The sequence below is a fragment of the Lutjanus erythropterus genome, chromosome 18, assembly GCF_056507025.1.
Source record: "Lutjanus erythropterus isolate fLutEry1 chromosome 18, fLutEry1.hap2, whole genome shotgun sequence".
Classification (NCBI taxonomy): Eukaryota; Metazoa; Chordata; class Actinopteri; order Lutjaniformes; family Lutjanidae; genus Lutjanus; species Lutjanus erythropterus.
The window spans coordinates 36,427,632-36,450,547 of record NC_139334.1 but is presented as its reverse complement, the minus strand read 5'-3'; the positions used below and the strand labels follow the sequence as shown (position 1 = coordinate 36,450,547).

At 37.6% G+C, this 22,916-nt stretch overlaps 1 protein-coding gene across 1 annotated transcript; it reads right to left on the bottom strand.

Annotated features, from left to right (window-relative positions):
• Positions 1-5,782: 5,782 nt before the first annotated feature.
• On the bottom strand, positions 5,783-22,466 carry ak7b (adenylate kinase 7b). Its single transcript, XM_084742272.1, has 18 exons — positions 22,374-22,466; positions 21,355-21,543; positions 21,140-21,248; positions 19,440-19,534; positions 19,040-19,150; positions 18,873-18,956; positions 18,235-18,323; positions 18,007-18,097; positions 17,798-17,875; positions 16,017-16,166; positions 15,730-15,858; positions 15,524-15,629; positions 13,609-13,737; positions 13,428-13,493; positions 12,263-12,460; positions 10,343-10,563; positions 8,677-8,835; positions 5,783-7,322 (listed from the first exon to the last, which is right to left on the bottom strand). Exons 1-18 carry the CDS (start codon positions 22,449-22,451, stop codon positions 7,284-7,286), a joined length of 2,121 nt encoding a protein of 706 aa, XP_084598398.1. The 5' UTR covers positions 22,452-22,466; the 3' UTR covers positions 5,783-7,283.
• Positions 22,467-22,916: the final 450 nt, after the last annotated feature.

Genomic DNA, 22,916 nt, shown 5'->3' with positions numbered 1-22,916 from the left:
CAAATTGTAGTAAATGTGTCTTCTCCTCCAGGTCCCAGGCTGAGGTGACAGCTTTGATGGCAGCATCAGGGTTATTTTCAGAGACTTGACAAAGATCCTCCAGAGCTACAGAAGACATTAACCCCCTGTGACCTGTCTGTGGAAATCCATAAGAGAGTTTATCGTTCAGGCTGTGCACATACAGTGATACTTTTATATAAGAAGAATAGGAAATGTTTGCGTTTGCTACTACTCTCTCTGGAATAATGTGTGGAATGAGCACAAGTACTGGGTTGTCATCATGAATGAAGAGACAAAGAGCAGAATCTATAGAAACTCAAACGTTAAAATTTAAAAGTTTCATTTGTCTTTTATTGATTCACAGCTGGTCAGAGGTCAGTGGCTGCTACCTCATATCCTAAATTGTACATTTAATAAAAAGCAAACACTTCATCATAGACCATGTAAAGAATAAGAACACACAGAAATCGTCCCCCTGTGGAGTGAGAGTGATGCCTCCCGTCAGCGAATAGATGATCAAGGACTGCCACCTAGTGGTGCAACACTGGTAGTAAAACATGGGACACTGAGGCCTGTCTCAGCTCTGGAAATGAGATCAAACCAAACATGCAGCTCAGATCAGAGCTTTACTGCATTTCAGAGGTCATCTTTGACTTGACTTGATATTTGTGCTGCAGTTTTGGACTCATTGATGTATTATTTCAAATGATTTGCAGTTTGTATTTTTCTTCCTTTCTATACATTACACCTGGACCCATTCCTCCACTTATAAATAGGCCCAGTAATTGCAATTTATTACAAACACTGTCACTGTTTATTCACAACCATCTGTCATACAGAATGCTGTGGTAATGTTGAGTTTTATATTTGAGACTTGAGATTTTAAAGGACCATATTAACATATTTCCAGCATTGAGCATGTTGTTGCTGTCAAAGCTACATTTTAGTTGTCTGGTTGTTTTATAATTGCACATTTTTATCAGAAAAAGTTAAATCAGTCCGACTTCTGCAAAAAATGAAATAAATACTTGCAGCACTTGTTTGACTGTGGCGTTATCAAACATTACTTTTGCTGTGACTACCATTACAACCTGTATGCAGCCTGCATGGTAAACTGTAAAACATCAAGTTTTGGACATTGTCTACAAAATATTAGCCCATATTTCATCACATGGTAATTCAGAAAAGGTGACCAACAGTAGAAGTGTCCTATATAGAACACTTCTGATCATTCCATCATTAGAGATTTGGACATTATCAGGACCTTATATCATTTGTGTCTGGCCCACGGCAGCCTGATTAATTTCTCATGTGGCCCCCCACGAAAAATAATTGCCCACCCCTGTTCTAGAGAGAGAAACTACAGGCTCTTATAGTCAGTGCATAATGGTGTTCTCATCATCTGTTATGTAAAATCATGCACCACAGTGGTGGAACAAGTACTCAAAACTTTTACTTTAAGTTTTTAAATTCACCAAGACAACAATGTAATAATACTCCATCATAAGTAAAAGTCCTGCATTCAAAAATCTTAAGGAAGAGTCCAGAAGTATTATCACCTAAATGTACAATATGTACAGTATTAAATGGAAAAGTACTTGGCCGCTGTGAAACATTAATGCACAATCAGTATTTTACTTTTGTAACTGTTCAGGTGGGAACTAGTTTTAATGACCTGCAGTTGGATATTTAGGTTCAGTGGTCAAAGGTCCAGTTTGTAGGATTTAGTGGTATCTAGCAGTGAGGTTTAAGATTGCAACCAGCTCACCTCACCCTCCTTTCAAGCATGTACAGAACCTATGGTGGCTGTAAGTAAAGCCGTATCTTTTTTGGTTTGGTTTGTCCATTTCAGGCTACTGTAGAAACATGGTGGTGCAAAACAGCCAATAAGACCAGCACTTGTGAGCAGATTGCAAAATACAGAGGCAAAGTCACGCCCCTTCCAGTGGACCATCATGTGACCTAACTTCAGAAAAAATATGACCTGTAGTCAACGGCAAGAGACAAATTATTTTTTGATCCCATTTGAGTTGTGTTGTGAATCACACATGATGTTTGTCAATTTAAAAGATAATTTTACAAGCCAAGAAAGTCAATGTAGCAGACTGTGAAGACACATAATCAGAAAGACTACACACCCAGAAGTCACGTAAGTTATGTCATGACTTTATCCCTCCAAAAGCTGATGTTAGCTGATGTTAGCTGCTGAAGCTATGATTGTATTTGTACTAGGATGTGTCACACAACAGCGATTCTTACTCACTCTTTCTCTATGTGGCTGATAAAAGGACCAGGAGTCACTGATTAAACATTTCAGGTAAACTAACATTACAAAGGACAGTCAGATTCATGTTGATGATGTATAGTGTATGAGACGAGAGATGTAGTTCACTCATCAGTTTCATATAAATTTAAACTACGACAAACCGGACACAATAAAATCGTGTTAGTAACTATGGCTGTCAGATAAATATAGTAAAATCCGGAGTAAAAACTACATTTTCCCCCTAGATGTAGTGCAGTAAAAGTGTAAAGTATCATAAACTGGAAATACTTCGGTATCTGAAAAATACACTTGAGTAAATAAGCTTAGTAATGACCTCACTTAGCACCACCACAGATCCAGTGTATGTTAAAGGGCCTTAAACGTCATTTCCTGTATTCATTTTGTTAAATGTAGAATGTCTCCTGTCCTAACGTCTGTAATTGTAATGTCATGTTGTATGGATGTACTTTGTTTTTTGTCCTGATGTTTGTTTTTATGAGGTTGCAAATGGAGCTACTGTGACGCAGGACAAATTTCAGACTTGTTCTGACAATAAAAGTATCAATCAATCAATCAATCAATCAATCAATCAATCAATCAATCAGTCAATCACGTAATATGTAAATGATCCACCTGTGTGCACCAATAATACCATATAAGGCTACACTTCCTGCCCCATATCTCTGGAAGTGTTCATTCATGAAAATGGATTCAAAGACTAAAAAGAAGAACTTAACAAGTTCAGAGTTTAAAGTTCTGCTTTCAGAGCTTCATAAAGGAAAACCTGTCATTGGATTAGTAGGTTTAAAAAAAAATACCTGAACACAACAAGGGGTGATCACTGACTGCAGCAGGAGGAGGAGGTCAAGGAGAAATTTCCATCATGGAAATTAATAATGGAAGGTTTCATGTGTGCCTCTTGGTTCTCCTGGAAACACTTGATAATTCTTTTACAAGAATTACATGAAAGCTGTCCATCAGACTCTGGAGAAGATGAAAGAACAGGAATGAGACTGTATAAAAAAGAAGGTTTGTCTTGTGAAAGTAAAGCAGACCAACTGCAGGATTTTGAGACCATATACTGTATATGATTTTACTATGATAATAGCTAAAGTGCTATTAAACCCACCAGACAATCCTGAGAACTGTTAAGGAAGCAATCTACAAAACTGTTCTTTATACTAACAGAACATTATTTGATAATGTGATACCTAAAGATGTATAGTCTCAGGTAGTTGTAGTAGAGCTGCATGAAACATCTGCTTTAACTGTGGAAAACAGGTTAGTATTGTGTTGTATCTCAGTGCAACGTATTTCTAAGGACATGAAAGTAATATTTAATGAAATAAATCATAAAATGACCATTATGTGTCATCAGAGATCAAGGCAACGTGTGGAGTTGAAATGAATGCTTCACTTGACATGAATGCTACAGCTGTAGTGTTCCTCTTGAAATTTTGGGCTCTGGACCAGAATAACTATTTTGTATGTCTGATTCACATTAATCATGAGCTCAAATTAATTCTGAATTTTCACAGAATAAGTAAGTGTCTGTTTGTGAGTTGTAAGAAATCATTAATAATCTTGTAGAAGGTCAGAGTGTGTTATTTCAGAGCAGTGGGTTTTTGTTTCCAGGATAACAGACTTAACTTTACATCGACAGACAACTGACAGTTATAAACAGCTTATCATCTTACAGTGGAGGACTTGTCCTCACTTGTTATTGTCAATTTATGAGGTTGTGCACGTCCCGTGGTCCTATGAAGCTTCTGTGAAGCTCCTGCAGCCTGCCTGTCTCTGCTGTGTCTGGGGAGGACACATAGTTCATATATTAAACAGGACTACAACCTTTTTAATATACAATCTATGGCTGCAACTCACTACTTGGACTGCTGTGTTCATTTGTGCACGTGCCATGGTTACATATTCTTCCTTTAAATGCTTTTCTTATGTTGTTTTGACAAAGTTTGTCATTTGACATCTTTACTGCTGCTTTAGTTCAACTGAGTGAATCATGATGCTGAATTTGGCTGATGACTTGAGTAAGATATATAAAATTGTCTGCTTTACTTGGTGGTAAACATGATCAGTGTCTAATAACCGATAATGACACATCTCATATGAGATGGGATGGTAGTAACATTTTTTGTTTGTGCATCAATAATTCAGTAGTTGTTTATGCTAAATCTCTCAAACTTTGATACACAGTACCCATATTTTTCTGCTACAACCTACCAAACTGCTGGGGTAGGTTGTAACTCTAGCTGGGGATAGATGAGACAGTGAGAGGAAATTTGCTGATCTACACTATACAATTTACAAAATAATTTTATTTAATGAGAAAGAATAAACACTTTGAATAAAGTGAACAATTTAAAGTGACCAAAAAAGACTATGACTAAAATTAGAGACTGACATTGGGACTAAAACAATGACTAAAGCATTAAGTAAATTAAAACTAGTTCCACTAAATGTTAACCAAAAAAAGATGAAGACAAAAGACTGAAAGCTCACTGAAAATGTCAGTGAGCAACTAAGACTAAAACTAAATTAAAAATTCTTAACAGTGATAATAATTTAGAGTCACAAGTCAGTCTCTAAATGTTTCACTCAGTAGAGACTGAGGATAATCTCCCTGCTTTTGGAAACAACTAGAGAGTTTTAAAAAGAACCTGCACTGCAGAACCCATCCAAAGGGCGGCCCTTCATAATGCAGCATTGACAGTGAGTGTTTACTGCTGAGAAGAACGGGGAGAGATCATTGTTCCTGGTAAGACTATCCTTGACACTAACAATACTTTTACTTGAGGTAAGTAAGATTTTGAATTATACTCCACTATAGCATAGTGTTCAGTAAAGAATCTGAATTTCCTCCACAGGTCCATGTAGCACTGATGATGCAGGATGACAATCATCAAAATGTTATTCAAAGATTCAACGTCATTTATTATCATTATACAACACAGGGTTGTACAATCAAATTAGAGTTGTATTACTTCACAATTACACACATTATTTGAATATATATTGCGCATTATGTTAAATACATGCATTACATAATCTATATCTTCAAAGAAAGTTTGACCAAATGTCCAGTCAGTGAGTTAGCTTTAAGTCCAACTGACTCATTTTGCATCATTCACCACAGCTAAATGGAAATAATGTTCCGTTTTGTCCAAATGGACTGATGAGTGAAAGGGAACACAGAACTGATGTTGTGCACACCTGTTGATGTAGTGACACGCTTGACCAAAGCTTCTTTGCATGCCATCACAGGATGTTTCAGATCACATGAGTGGTGATGTGCAGTCAGGGCAGGTCTCTGTCTGCTCAAAGGCCAACAGTTTCACTTTCCTGGTGAGCTGCTAAGTACCTCTTAACATGCTTAGCTTAACAGCATGGATGTTTCATAGTTAAAGGGACAATTCAGCCCAAAATCAATAAGCTGCCTAGTTTTGGAGACCATCATCAACCATAGAGATTTCTGTCTTTTCTGTCTGATCTGATTTCTGTCACCAGTCCTTTGGTGTGTAAAGAGCCAAAAAATACATTTGAAAACTCAACAGCAATGTCTCTTTCCACATATCATGACCTGGTTACTAAAAATTATCCACAGACCTTGTTGTGTGCAGTTTCATATAGGAACTACTTTATTTCTACTGCACATCTACTCGAACACCTTCTTTCTACTAGAAATCTGCTCTGATTTTTCAAATGTATTTTTTTGTCCACAAGCTGAGTGCCATTTAATTCCACTATATTGGAAAGAAGGCAGACATGTCTACAACTGAAATCTCCAAAACTCTGCAACTCACAAAACTATCTGGATGGATAAACAGCACTATAGGCCAGGGGAGAATATGTATTTTTTATTTTTATTTTCAACATTATCTTATGAAGAACAGAGCTGTGGTCACTAATGGGAAAGCAAACCACCTGACCTGCAGCATCTAACTCAGAAGTAGGGGTGAAAGATCACACAAACCTTTCAAACAGATTGTCCACTGTCACATCAATGTGAAAACCTTTGGCAAGAGTCCAAATGACACGCTCTGAACAGTGCTTATTAGTGCACACAAAGCAGATGTAAAGGAAAACAGGGAACTCTTTAAAAGCCTCCTTGATGTGACCTGTAACACTGACATTAAAATTGTACTATAGATGTGTCTAAAGATTGTAATTAGCTTTGCAGTACGGTCAAGACATATTTGTTAATTTGAGGTCTGACTAATGAAGCCTATTTATGTGTATTATGAACTTAGGTTGTCACTGACTGAGAATTATTGCATGACCATATTTCCTCTCAAAGTGTGTGTTTCTCTTTCAGGAAACTCTCCGTGCCGTGTCTGTAGCTGTTCCTCACAGATGGTGCAGTCAAATTGTCTTGCAGCGGCTTGCGTCACAATGTTTCCCAAATAAACTCAACTAATTTCCCCATGTGGTAATTAAGTATGTACAATGAAATAATTTGGTGTTCCGCCGCAACCAATTATGTACACTTTGGAGTTGCGAGTGGCAACATGAGAGAAACACAAATGAGCTGCCATTTGTAACATTTATCCTTCCTGGATATCGGAAGCCAAATCAAAGCAATTATGACCCGAGAATGCCTACTTTGGAGTTTACCAAGTTCATTACGCAAATTAACTTCCTAATTAGCTTTTGGCTTCATATGCACTTTCATCCGCTTTTTTAGGGTGCTTTTAAGTAATGGCCAGCACACAAGAGCCCAAACAAAGCAGTGTGTAAATACAACAGGGGCAGGAGAATGGGCCACTTACAAATCAGACCTAATCAAAATCCCAGCATGAACCGAGGGACACTCGGCATGTGTTGGCTCAAATACTGTGACTACTAATACTGTGAGTCGGAAAGACTCCGGGAGATTTTCTACTAATAGAAATGCTGTCTGTAATTGACTCCAGTCTCTAATATACTAAAGAGCTCGGGAAAATTAGGAGAAAACATTGATTTTATTTGAGTTTGTGTGGGTGAAACAGAGAATTGACCTCTTCTGTCAGTGGTTTAAGGGGTTGTTCTTCAACAAGTACTCTGCCTGCAACGACACAAACCAGAAGAGAAGTTCAATCAAGGAAGTCAGATACAAAGAATTACAGCTAACACTTTCTACAATACCCACACATTATAAACATACTTATAACGTGTTATAATGTTCTTATAGCAATCTATAAATATAGCTGTAAGCACCATAAAGACTCATAATCATAACACATTATAAAGCATTTTAAAATAACTTCTGAGGTAAAGTATCACAATACTTCTCAACATTTACTGACATTTTTGACAAGCATCATTGTGCATTGTAATTCTCATCGTTACAATACCTTAGAACCATTTATAACACATCATATTCACTGTTATGATGCATTATAATGTGATTATAATGCATTATAAAATGATTATAAGGTATTGCAACAATTCTTTTTTGGGGAAACATCACATTAGTGAAATGTAAATTCCCATCATTCAGTTATTCATCATCAAAAAGTTGTGTCAAACTGGAGTACTCTATTTCTGTTATGACCCATTAAACACCCGCCTTGCCTAGATTTAGTTTTTCTCTCACTTTATTTAAAGCAACAATGACCACTTATAGTGACTTATAACCAGCTTATAATGAATTATACATTACATATACCTCAGGAATTTCATTACGTTACTTAAAGCAACAATGACCACTTTGAGTGACTTATAACCAACTTATAATATATTATATCATACCTATACCGCAGGAATTCCATTACTTTACTTAAAGCACCCAATCACCACTTATAGTGACTTATAACCAGCTTATCATGTATTACATCTACCTATACCTCAGGAATTTTATCACTATATTGAAAGCAGCAAAGACCACTTACAGTGACTTATAACCAGATTATAATGTATTATATCTACATATACCTCAGGAATATCATTAATTTACAGAAAGCATCAATAACTACTTCTAGTGTCTTATAACCAGCTTGTAATGTATTGTAGCTACTTATACCTCAGGAGTTTCATCACTTTACTAAAAAGCACCCGGTGACCTCTTAGATTAGACTGTAATGCTTTATAACAGTGCTTAAAGTACATTATAAAATGGTTCTAATGTAATACAACTAGAATTATAACACATTATGATTCTTGCTAAAAAATAATGTCATATACTGACCAGAAATGATTGAGTTATGATACTTGAACTTATAAGTCATTATAAAATGTTTAAAAATTACTAGTGTACAGCTTTATGAATATTTGTGATTGCTTATGACTATAATTATCATTATATTATCATCCAGAGTCTGATATTATTATATATAATTTCATCGCTACAGTCTAACACATTATGAACATGTTTATAATGTGATATAGACATGGGTAATAACTGTTGCTGAATGTAATACCAAGAAGTCCACAGGGTCCTGTGGTTGAGCAGTGCAGCACTCGTTCAGGCCCTGGCTCAGTGTGGGCATGATGTGCTCCATCAGATACTTCTTCATCGGGACTGACTGGGCCTCCATCAGCTCCTCCTCCTGCTGCCTCACCTCCTCCAAACATTTGGTCTGAGACACACACACACACACACACACACACACACACACACACACACACACACACACACACACACACACACACACACAATGTATCTTCATCATATACAAACAGGTCAAACATCAATCTTAAAACTTAGTGGATCATTCTGGTTCGGTACAATGTGGGTTTGTGGGATTTGTAGTAGGGGCTGAAGAAAAATATTGATATAAAGAGTATCAAGACGTTATATTTTGTGTTTCTGTATCGATTCTCAAAAACACTCAATCATGACATCATGATAGCATGCAAAGGTTTGTGGCAGTGGTTCATTTTGTTTAAACCCTGGAACACTATAAAGCAGTGATGTTCTCAAACTTCATTGTTCAGACTATATAATAAAATCTGATTTTATACATATGGTGGTGTTTTCTTTATACTATGACAGTTTTCCTAAGATTTGATAGAAAAATAGCAATATATCACCTGCTTACAGTATAAAGATATATTGGGTTTTTACCCCTGTATTGTGTATCATGTAAACATATTGTATCGCCAGATTCTTGCCACTACACATCCCTGTACAACACAAGTTGTGTCTTAAACAAACAATCACAACACAGGTGATTGCTAACACAATCAACCACCACACAGGTGTAACACAGGTTCTTTTAATCACAAGAAAGGAAGGTTTTAAAAAACAATCACAAAACAGCCAACCACAAGACAGGTGGGTGGGTTTTACAACAGCCAATCACAGCACACTAGTTGACTGGCTATTTTAAACCTCTCTTGTGTTGTGATTAGCTGTTATAAAACCTATCTGTCTTGTGACTGGCTGTTGTACACCCCTGTATTGTGAGTCAGTCAGTTGCAACACAAGCAGCTTTTAAGACCATCACATCACAACAAACATGCTTCTCAAGCAGCCAATGACGACACAGGTGTTTTTAAAAGAATCCATTACAGCACCGGTGGTTTATAAAACAGCCAATCACAGCACAGGTGGTCATTCTTATGCACTTATTTTGATGAAAATCCCCCAAAGAAGTGTCCAGCATTACTCTACATAGACAGGACTATTGTAAAGTAACTCAATACTTTCAAACAAAGGCAATTAGTAATGTGGAACATATTGCATTTTAACTTGCAGTAATTTGCAGTACTGTACAGAGCAGTCTTTATCCAATGAGCCTGTAAGAGGTGGTTGAAAACTTTGGTAAAAGTTAGTAAGTGAACCTCTGAGTCAAGCTTTGTTTTTTTCTATAGTCTGACATGCATGGACTGCTTGGATCCTGTGTTGTTCTACTGTCGGCTTTGTGAGTTTCACATGGGGCACAAACACAGACACAATGCTAAAGCAGCAGTAAAATAGCTTCTGTTGTCTCTTGCTGTAGTGGACCAATGCCTCACATTTCCTTTTTGATTTACTGTGTACACACTGCACAGAGACACAGACACACCACATCAGGTGTATTTGATATCCTTCTTCAAACAACATCCCAACATCCAAACCCCAGCTTTCCACACAGTACTTACCCACTCCTCCCATCGTGCAGCCCTGTGTCTGGCCTCCTCTGCCTCGCTCCTCTCCTCCTCTGCCTTCTCCTGGGCTTCTCTCCTCATCCTCTCCTCAGCCTTCCTCCTTTCTTCTTCATCCACCTCCTGGCTGCTGGGGCCGTAGTTCCTGGGCTGACCCACCGTGTCGAAGATCTTCTGCATCAGTAGCAGGCTGTCAGGTTCATCACTGCTGGTGATCTCTGACAGGAGGAAAAGATGACAAGGAACCCAGTAAGGTTTGATGATGAAAATTTGAGCTGTTAGTGATGTTCTCAGTCTATGGCATCGATGGCGAAGCAGCAGGAGAACTGGTGTAGGAACCTAAGCCATGTACTGCTGTGGACAGGGTCAGCAACATTTTTTGGACAGCCAAAAAAATAAATATCAGTTTAAAGGATTAGTGTGTAGAATTTAGCGGCATCTATTGGTGAGATTACAGACTGCAAACATCTCATTTCACTCTCACTTTCCAAGAGAACTCACGGCAGCAGCAAAACTCCTGGTGGTGATTTTCACCACTTTAGCTTGCTGTCAGACAGCCTTTTCTGATGGGAAACCTCCATTACAAAATTGAATATCACTCTCTCACTCCTTTTGCGAACACAACAAATTTACTTTGTTGTAGTTGCTGCCTTTATTAGTTCATTTGTTTGTGTTATTGTGTGACGTCAGTGGTTTAAAAGGTTAGTTCAGATTCAATGAAGTCACAGAATAACACAAACTAACAGACTGAGGCAGTAATGGACCAGCAACTCCTGTGTTCTGTGAGCTAAAACTACTGTTTTTGCCAAATGAGTCAGGTGGTTTTGGAGAGAGTGATATTTGGCTTATAGAACAGTTGTTTCCCATCAGAAAATAAAAAGTGGTGAAATTATTCTTAAAAAAGCATATGTTTTGAAATGATGCAGATTTTTTTTAGGTGTCTAAAATATGTGTTCCTGCTGACCCTGTCCACAACAGTACATTGCTTTGCTTCTAGACCGGAACTCCTGCTGCTTCTCCAGACTGGGGGGTTTGCAGACCACCATCTGTGGATAAGAAGTCATACAACCACACTTGAAAGCTAATCATACAGGTTGACCAGTGTCATTTCCAGCTATCTGGGGGCTAGTTGCAAAATGTTGTTTGGGGACCCCTATTTTGTGAAACTTTAACGGGGGAATCCTAAATCCTCTAAGGTGGTCTGGGGCATGCATTTAAAACTTAAATGCATAAATCTGGTGGGCTCTGTGAAAAACACATTTTAGTTGATCCCTTGTGTTTTAACCTACAGAAAATGCTTATAAATGGGGGACACTGGGGCTCCCCTATCAAGAAACTCTTGAAAACTTACAGGATTTACAGAAGCTGCATTTTAACATCTGCCATATGCACACAAATGAGACAGATGCTGCATTTTACTTCAAGTGTTTATTTAAATGCTAGGAACAAATTTGTTCTTAACCTAACTATTCATGCTATTTTCAGACCACACAAGATGCAAAAAAGTCTGCAAAGTTTCCAAATCTACCCTATTATAAAAATATGAAAAATGAAAAATATAATGAAACATCTTTTGATGTTTTAAAAGGAGCAACACACCAGCACCTCCTCCGTCTGAGGCTGTTTGAAAACAAATACATTCATAATACAATTTTCCAACTTAACTAATTTGAGTTACTTATCTTAGCCTAGCATTCTCACAAGGTGTGCTCACATGAATGATGTAGTGCATGATGTGTGGCAGAGCTTCCCATCTAATCTCTGGACTTACATTACACTGCTTGGGGCCCCCATGGTGGCCTTGGGGGCTCTATGGCACTGCATAGTCTGCATATACATCAAGAAACAGCCCAGAGCTCGACCAATGAATCCCTAGTATCACCCACCCAAAGTATACAGTCATGCTTCATGGGTTACCCAGGTACAGAGGGCTGATGTCCAGCTCATCAAAGTAGTTGACAACAGTCTCATCCTCCAGGTTGCTCTCTCTGTATCTGGCCAGTCGTCGAAGGAAGCGCTCCTGCTCATAGTTGTGCTCCTGTACCAGCCTCTCCGGCAGGTTCATCACCCGATCCTTCAGAAAGGAGTCTGACGCATCCAGACACAACACGAACTCTGTGACACACACGAAGAAACCATCACAAACACACAACACTGGACACTGGAAGACTCAGGCCTGGTTATTTTTGTGGTTATTGAAAAGTCACTGTAACTTGCTCTTTGTTAAGAGTGAAATACAGTAATTGTAGTTTGTAGAGAAATGTGACAATTGATGACCTACTACATTTTTTTTCAAAGTATTAATGTTAACACTTGATTTCCATTTTTTTGGGTGACAATTCAACCCTAAAGGATTTATATGACATACATGTAATCTCTGAAATGTTTTGGTTTGCTTAAAAATTCACAACCTCAAACATTTAAAATGTGTTAAAAAGCCTTTAAAATCTAAAACTAACAATATCTACTGATACCATAGGTGTAAAAATGTGCTTATTATAATCATTTATCTTTGTTTTGAAAATGAAAATGTTGGCTATTTAATGTTGTATCCCAGATTTCCATCAACTCTGTCAGATTTTTACAAAAATATTTATCCTAAGGACCCCTGTCTCAGTTGCTCATGCACTGATAAACTTCCTATTTTTGGACAAATTCGTGAACTACTATTGCTATCAGATGTGTCTCAACCATAACATGTCAACTCTGTAGTCCTTCTAAATCAAAGCTAAACAAGAACTATGGTTTAAAAATGTGTATTTTGATTAACATTAAGAGAACTCTGAGACACTATGACAATAATATGGCTGCTCACTACGACTCTGCTGTGAAATGAAAAAGTAGAACATTTTGTAAGACGTCAACTTCATTAGATTATCCAATCTGCCGGAATTGACATCTACATTTACTTAAAATAATTACCTCACTAGGAGATTGGTCCATTACAAGGTTTAAAATAGCCAGAGTTCGATCTTTTAAAATATATTATATTTCCCATTTTCCTGGTTTTGTCCTAATTCTGAAGAATAAGTGAGTTCTGTTTGCTAATAACAGGACTGTAATGACAGTGCACTACAAAGACCTGGTATAATGCTCTTGCTGTGTGAAGAAGTCATGGCTGCTCCATCCTCTGATTCATGTTCTTCAGCTACAAAAGAAAGACAGCACACAGATGTGTATGTATGTGTAGTATCAATGTTATACGGAGTGAGAAGTTGTGATTCTGACACCAGTGCAGCAGCAGCTCTGTGTCAGCGTCTCACCATAGAAGAGCTCTTTGGCTTGTTCATATGTTTTGGGAAAGCCGTCCAGGACAAATCCCTGGTTTCTGCATGGATTAGACGTCAGCTTGTCCTTCAGCACCTTCACCAACAGCAGGTCATCCAGAAGACCTAATGGACAGAAACAATGACTTTCTAGCAAAATAATCTTAAAGGGACATTTGAATTATACTTCCATAAAGTCAGGAGACTCGTGAGAGACAGATTTTTTGTTTTAATAAGAAAGGTCAAAATGTAAAGCAGCAGAGTCTGAGATATCCTGACCTTTAGTCTCTCGTATGGGCTAAGCTCCAAAACATTGGATTCTACACTAATAATATCATAAAAGCAACTCTCATGACAGCCGTCTACATCCTTGTTATTACAAAGCAACAGCAGTATTTATTTGGAGTTTGTATGTTTGTGTCCACCGGAGAAATGAAATATTCACTAACTTTTAGCTCTGGATTTAGTCTCTACCAACTCTGGGAAAAAAATATCTAGCTTTTTTAGCTGTAAAATGCTTCACTATGTTGACCAGGTCATTAGTAACCATGTCAGTCAGAAGTTTGGTGCTGAGCAAGTAGTGGACTGTGGGTTTGTTGAGTTTTTCACAGAAAACGGCTGCCTGCTGTGGCTGAAAATGATGCTGTGGGAGCAGTGAGAATGAATCAGAAGAGTATTAGATATGAAGATAAGAATGACCTGAGAGTTGCTATAATGATAAAGGTTAATTAAAGTTAAGTGGAGATGCAGATTTATCCATCCACCCTTAAGGATGTTTTAGGATGGATGGATGATCCATCTGCTGAGTGCAATGGTCTTTTCCAAGGCTTCAGTACTTTGCGCTGTCCTTTCAGTCCTGGCCACACATTCTTATTTATCAGCAATGAAACATATCAAGGATGACAGTACCCTTCCACTGATCAGAGTTCAGTGGTACCATCAGTTGGCAGGGCAGCAGGCCTTCAACTGGCTGCAATAGTTCAGAGAGGTGGTTGCTTCTAGATGACTTGAATGGGTAAGAGAACTACTGTTGCACACAGATAGATAAATTATCAGCTGATACTGGCCTATCCAGCTATACTGGTCTATACTGGTATCATGTATATTAGCATAGCGTTAGCATAGATACTGTGATAGCATCAGTTATATCAGAACTGGAGAGTGTTTCTTTACGGAAAGAAGAACAAAGAACAACACTGAAGGCTTTTCTACATGGAAAAAATGTTTTAACTCTTGTCGCGACCAGCTTCAGCAAGAGTTTGATCTGATTGGTTGATGTTAGATATGACAGATGGTTCATCCAATCACATGCCAAATGTTTTTTGAAAGTGCCCGCCCTAACAGTTTCTAAGGATTACTTCCCAGATGGTTCTGTGTGCCAAACCATCTGACGTGTCAGGTTTTCCATCCGCACCACCTCTTTCTCGCTCTTTAAACTTCTCCTGTCATGTTTACTAGGTCCACTAGGGGGAGCTACCTAACAATAAACAGACATCTCAATCACTAGTCACAAGAAGCCACGTTTAACCAACACGTGCAATCTTCTGGTGAGGATGGAGTCGGATGTCAGATAAATTTGTGATTTGTGTGGTCATCTGAGACGTTCTTACACTCAGCTGTGCATAAACTACAGTTTATATGAACTTCTTTTTAAAATACTGTGCACGAATGTGAAATAGTCTGTCATCTTATTGGAAAGAGGTGATTATCAGTTATCGTATCAGAAGAAAACAAATCCATATTGTGCTTTCCTAAATACAGCTCAACTGTAACTTTACCTTCTGGGAAATGGGGACTTTTGGCACTTTGCTGTAAGGATCCAGGAGCAGCAGCTCTATTTTATAAGAGTTGATGTTCCTAGGTGTGTGTGAAGGTGCTACCACAGATAAACCCTGGCTGTCACAGTATGTACCTGCATTCTGCTCCATACTGTCCTTCAGGCTGCTCAGCAGCTCCTGGGCCTCTGCTGCAGAGTCCTCATCCTCTGCATCTGGATCAGCCCTCTTCACAGCATCTTCCTGCAAATGGGGATCAAAATGCAAATGCAAGGGCATGTGTATTTGTTCATGTTTTTGTTTTCACATGCGTGCATGTTTGTGTGCCTGAGGAGACGCTGACCAGTTGTGCGATGGTTTCGGAGATGGTCTCCTTCAGGGTGATGTGATGGAGTTTGTAGTATTCACAGATCTGCTTGGACACGGTGCTCTTCCCCACCGCAGGAGGACCCAGGACACACAGACGGATGGGCTGGACAGAACACTCTGACACTGATTATCTACGACAACTTTTTCATCTTCTACAACTTCGCACATTATGTCTATGAGATGTTGATCTAATTTGTCATTTCATGATTTATTTCTGTTTTCGCTGGACAGGGAAATGTTTCTTTCTGCTTCAGTACCTACCAGCAGTCCCCTGGTCTGTCTGTATTCCTCCACCACTATCTCTATGTTTTCCACCAGACCAGACTCACACCGCCAGTTGATAGAGAACAGTTCCTTGATATGGACAGCCTCCATACGGAGGTTGACCTGCATGGAATCAATTTCCATCACCTGTCAAGGGGAAATAACATGTCAGCTTTCTTAAAGCGTATTTACTATTTTATTCCAGGAATGAGATGAGAAGATGTCTGTGTGTTAAGTACAGAGCTGGAGTCAGGGTGTGATTAGCCTAGCTGAGCTGAGACTTGAAGCAGAAAGACACAGCTAGCCTGGCACTGTCCTTTCACAAATACATGTAACTAGACCTCTAAAACTCTCTAACAGATATATAAAAATGACAGAATGTCTTCACAGCGCCTCCCGCTACAGGGCAGGTTGCCAGATCTGGTCATAGAACACAAGTTAGTTTTTTTGTCATCAAACCTGCTAAACTGACTGAGATATCAATACTCCAGAAAGCTTCACCCATTCACTGCAAATCATTTTGATTGCATTGTTTCCATTTGGAATGTCATGACAGGACACGTGCAACGCCATGCGAAGCAGCGCAACAGTTTGAGCTGAACTTTGTCGGACATCCTGTTTCTATTTCTTCATGTCGCTCACGTTAAAGGTGCTGTCATGGATGAGGACTGGCTGATTCATTTTGAAGAAATGAGGAGTTATTTGTATGACGCCTCCTTGTTTCACTAAAAGAACATAATGATGTTGTGGCTGGCTGGACGGAGATCTCTAAAGAAACAGAGTTTCTGGTAAAGAAATAGATATGAGAAGATATAAGACATAAATGGTAAGAAATAGTTCCAATACTGATAACTGTCATATTTACATTTCTTTTTGTGTACAGATATAAAGTAGACATAGTGTGTAATTAGTAGCTTTCAGTTGTTGGTGGCAGTATGAGTGAAGTTTAGACAGAGCCAGGTTAGCTGTTTACTTCTTTGTCAAGTCTTAATGCTAAACTAAAGAAAAAACACATCCTGACTCCAGCTCTGTACTTTCTGGAGTCACAGGAGAGCCAGAAAAACAATCAATCTGTAAAGAATAAAAAAAAAATGTGGAAATAAAAAGAGATATAAATAGTAAAAAATAAATGTTGAATTTAAATTATTGCTGTATGTTGTAATTTATTTCTGTCTTTCTTTTTATAATGCAATTTATTTATTGTTATCCCTTTATTTTTCCTTATTTTTTCCCTTTTGCTTTTGACTGAATGAACACATGAACTCTGCCAGGTTTCAAGTGTGCAGGGATTGACTAATCATCCTGGGCAGGAAGGCCCGTCCAAAGTGAGCTGACTGATTGGCAAGGAATAGCAAAAACAATAGGGAAAAGAATTTTAGTAAAAATAAAGGGCTAAAAATAAATAAATTTTATAAATATTCCTCTAATTTATATATACATATTTGTTTGCTATTTGTCCTTATATTTCCACATTTATATATTATTTTATCCTTTCCTCTTTAGATTTCCAGTTATTTTCTTATTCTTTTACAGATCTTTTCTCTTTATGGCACTCCCAGGAATCTATAGTACTTAACATGCAGACATGAGACTGATTTCCATCTCCTCATCTCTCTCCTGAAAAGTAAACAAATGAGAGTATTTCTAAAATGTTGCACATACTAGCTTTCATTTCCAGTTAATTAGCTATACTGAAATAGCAGTGTGATAATTCAGTATTAGGCATGACAGAAAAACAGGCTCTGTAGAGCACTGCAGCAACGTCAGTTACAACATACACTCATGTCCTGGATGAGGAAGGCCTCCTCCAACGGCTTTTTCTGGATCTCCCCTGGTCCCAATACAGAGGCAATGGTCTGGTGGACAAACAACTCACATATCATTATATCATCATCTGTATGGGTGAAAGCATACTCAGCATTTATATAAATATACATGAGGACAGATGTAATAAAAGTCAATATCGTGTTTTGTCTGTATACGAGACCTTCACAGTGACCTCCATGGTGTTTCTGGAATTGTCCACAGCTAGCAGATAATATGGCTTAGGTTGATGTTCAATCACGTTCTGAATCACACTGTGACATCAAGAAAGATCAGTGGTTAGCAAATACTTGATCTCAAGCTTGAAGAGATTCAAGAGAGATTTTCAAGATTGAAAAAACATGTATTTTGTGTGTGTGTGTGTGTGTGCACGCGTGTGTGTGTGTATGACCTTGCCAAATCATTGACATGAATCATGGGAACGATGTTGTTGCCATCTCCAAACACAGGTAACTCATGTTCCTGTCCCAGCCATGATGTCTGATAACATCAACATCATTTTCAATTAGTTACCAACGTGATGCTTTTGAAATGTTTAGTTTGAAGTGAATTATTTTCTGGCAAGTTTAGAAAAGAAAAAAAAATATATATAAAGCAGACCAAAACATTTGATAAATGACATACATTTCATAAAGATAAATCCTTAAAGAATACATTTTCAGGAAGAAAAAAAAGAAAAGACGTGGAATTAGAGGGTTAGTAGTTTAATCTTATCTTGGTAGGACATGATTCGTCCCCATTCTTCAGAGTGAGTGATATATTTATATGTTAAACTTGAGTTAAGAAAAAAGGCTTACAAGCAGGGTGCTTGATAGAATATAAACACACAAACAAACAAACAAACAACTATAAGGAATCTGAATTATGTTCTGATAAAAACATGAAAGTTTTTATTTCGGGGCAGATGGTGCAAGTGAATCTCTGACATTTACTTTCAGTGATAAATGGAGAGAGATGTGTGCATTGCAGGAAAATAAAACTGGATCTTGTTCATATCCTAAGCAATAATCTACAGTCATCAAATCTCACCTTGAAGAAGTAGTGCAGCGCCTGCTCTCCCATCCCGTACTGAACTCCTGACGCCACCACGTAAGTTGAGAACAACGTCCTGTTCTGAAAACAGCAACCATGTGACGTGGTGATACGTATCAAGCAGTACTATATCAGATGTAATAATTTAGGAACTTGAAACTGACCGTTTTTCCCAGTTTCACCACCCTCTTCTCCAGGTCAATGTGTTTTTTGAAGTTGGGATGAGCTCGTCTTCTCCAGAAAATCTCATCAGTGAAAGTAAGATTCAGATCCTCCTGCATAACACACACAGCAACAGGGAAGCTAATGACAACTAAAGTATACAGAGTAATTAACCAAACAAAAACAAAAGGAATGACATTAAATAAATACATGAATGCACAAACACATTGCTGCCCTATATGGTCAGTGTCATAATGTGTAATAAGGAATAAAAATGACCCATGTTAGTCAAAAAGACAACATGCTAGTCTGTCCAGAGGTACTGTGTGTGTGTGTGTGTGTGTGTGTGTGTATGTGTGTGTGTGTGTGTGTGTGTGTGTGTTTGTGTGTGTGTCCTCTTACAGGGTCAACTGGCTTGCTGCATGCCCAAGTCATCACAGTGGAGACGAGGATGAACATCTTTGCTCCACAAAAATGTCCCATTTCACTGTGGAGAGCTACAAATACAATGAGTTTTTGTGTTAAGTGTCCATGTTTCAGGTGGTTTTCAGGTATATTTTTCAGGCATCTGTACTTTACTTGAGTATTTATTTTGAAGACAACTTTTAACTTCTACTCCCCACATTTTCCCACAAATATCTGTACTTTTTACTTTTCACAAACAGACTTGTTACTTTAGTTTTAATATATTTGAGGGGAATTGTTGATTATTTTTGTTTTGCCAATAAAAAGAGACATAACAAGCAATGACAAGATGAAAACAACTACAAGACATTAAAAACATAACAAGACAAAATCGATGTAACACAACAAAAACAACTGAACAACAATAACAATGTGAAGGATGCAATAAGATTGAACAGTGTACACTGTAGCAAGCTGAAAATGACACCAAGGACATATGAAGAAAAAAAGATGTAACAAGACAAAAATGACATTAAAGATGTAACAATATGAAAACAGCATAAAAGACATAAGACAAAAACAATATAGCAAAATGAACACAATGTTAAAATGCCAAAACAAAACAAAGGACGTAACAGGTATAATGAGACGAAAATGACATAAAAGATAATACAAAGTGTAATGTACTTTTAAATTCATAACTGAGTAAAGTATAATTTGAATAACCAATCTTTTCATCCACGTTTTTGTATGCAATAAGGTGATCAGATCACAAACAGACCAATGAAACAATGACATATGGATGAAAAACAAAACAGTGCAGCAGCACAGTTTTGGTGTGAAGATGTTAATGACGAATCATTAATCGATTAATCTCTTAAGAACTGAACAGATTAAAAATGTATTAATCTGTATTTAAATAGCCTAGAAACAGCAGAACATTGTTTTGTCTGGCAGAGCCATTTGTTGAATAAAGAAAATCCCCAAAAAAAATGAAAATGAGAGAAACAAAAATGTAACAAGACATAACAAGACAAAAACAACATGGCAAGATGAACACAAAGTAACAAGACAAAAACAAGAGAAAAGACATGACAGGCATAACAAGACAAAAAATTATATAAAAGATTATATATAAGACAAAAATCACGTAACAAGATGAAAAAGACATTACAATAAATAACTACGAAAATGACTTAAGAGATGTAACAAAATGAAAACAACCTAACATGTTTTTTTTCATGATTTTGAGACCTAATTTTACTTAGCGATTATTTTAATCATTCGAATTTGGCTGGGTGGTTAATAACACATGTTTCTGTGGTGTGATTCAGAACTCAGAACAGACATTTATTGTTGCTTTACATGATTTTTAAATATCATCTGACATATTGTACAGCCTGCTATACCTTAAATACCAGTCAAATCTGAAATCTACAGCACAACTCAATGCCTCTTTCATTAATTCATTAAAAAAATCCATCTAAAACATTTTACTGGCTAAGATGCCTGTGTATTAGACTGTAATGTGTATGGAAAAATTATACATGACTTTTGTATATTGGCTGCCCCGCTCTATGCTACTGAAAGGCCAATATCAGCTGACCACTGAAACAAAGCAACTAAATGTGAAGACTATAATAATAACAGACAATGAAGAGCCGTCAACCAGCCAACAGAGACTGAGAAGCGCTTACCCGAAACAGCCCAGAGGGCCTCTTCTATCTGCTCAGCATGCTGGGTAATGTTGTAGATAACAACATCACAGTCCATCAGTTTGGAAAGCAGCCCATCTCTGTTCAACTGCTGCCATTCAAACAGGACACAAAGAGAAATGTCACGAGTCCTACTTTAATATAATGTTAGTTTACAGAGGGCTGTTGGGACAGCTTTTGAATGATGGAGAACTTACTGAATACTCCTCAAACACATATGATGGTCTGTCCTCAGATCTGTCAGAAACACCTCCAACAATATGAAAAGCTGCTCCTCCACTGGGCTCTGACATCACCACCTCTTCCTCTTCCTCCTCCTCCTCCTCCTCACTCTTCCTCTCTCTGTCAGGATCAACAGCTGCTCCCACCACACATTCAGACAAGAACTGAAAACATCAACATGTTAAGTGGCCAAGGCAGGAAGTAACTCGTTACAAATACTCAAATTACTGCAATTATGCAGTTTTCTGGGGGGATAGTGCTACTATTATGAGTAGATTGTCAGGTCTCTACTTTAATCGAAAATAAGTATGCATGACACTATATAATATAATTAGTTACTTTTAAAATGATAATTGAGTACAATTTTAATTAACTAAATCCTTTCATCTGCATTTTTGTAGCCAATCAGTTTATCAGATCACAAACAGACCAATGAAAACAAAGACGTATGGATGAAAAAACAAAACAGTGCAACAACACAGTTTTGAAGTAAAGATGCTAACAATGAATCATTAATCTACATTAAGAATTTAAGCAGTTAAAAATGTATTAATCAATGTTCAATCAATAACTGTACCTCATTTAACATTGTCTGGCGGAACCATTTGTTGAATAAGGAAACTTAAATTTAAAAATGAGCAAAAAAAGAAAAACAATTGAAAATGAGACCAAAAAAAAGTTTTCTATCTAAAACACTGTGGATATTTGATTTGTTTCCATTTTATTGGTTAATGAGAAGCTCAAAAGGTTAACTAGTAGTTTTTAGAAGAATACTTCGTGCTTTTACTTACCACAACTTTAACTTATAGTTGAGTAATATTTCAGTAATGTAGGCTAACAGTAATTGTACTTGTACTATTCGTTCCACCTTTGTAACTGACAGAGAGTTGCTCTTTACACTCTGCTACAAACAGCTAACAGTAGCAAACTGCTAACTCCACCATCACAGCTAGCGTGAGCTCGTTCCTCAGAGTCCACAGTGGACTACATTTACCTTGGCGATATATTTAGATGCGTATGAGTTGATGTTGTTGATAAAAACTCTTTTAGGTCGCTGCTTGATCTGCTCCATCTTCGGTTCCGCCACTTTAGCGTGTATACAGCTGTTAGCGGCAGTTGTTAGTGTCCCGTTGCCATAGAGACGACGACGCGGTGCGCAGGCGCAGTGCCCGCAGAGAGCAGAGAGACACTGAGCGGCAGGTTGGGACCGAACTGTCCATTAATAAAAAGGCTGTTTCTGTAAGGAACAGGTGGACAAACTAAGTCAATAGAGACAACATTTGACACGCTACATATGCTTCGGCGTATCACAACACACACGAATGTCGTTTTAAACATAAATTTGACAAATACACTCAAATGTAAAGCAGTATCCTGACCAGCAGTGGAGGAAGTACTCATATTTTACAGAAAAAGTACTGATATCATTTTTTACATTATCATTCATATTTCAGACTTCTTGAAATACTCTTTAGTAATATTTTGATATAAGAAACATGTAAGTGCACCAATTAATAATACATCTGATATATCTTCA

Coding starts and splice junctions, on each gene's coding strand:
- ak7b (XM_084742272.1), bottom strand. CDS start 22,451: ATGGAGCAGATCAAGCAGCGACCTAAAAGAGTTTTTATCAACAACATC. Junction 17,876..18,006: donor CCATGGAGGTCACTGTGAAG/GTCTCGTATACA, acceptor TTTGTCCACCAG/ACCATTGCCTCTGTATTGGG. Junction 13,738..15,523: donor CAGTATGGAGCAGAATGCAG/GTACATACTGTG, acceptor TCTGTCCATTAG/GTCTTCTGGATGACCTGCTG.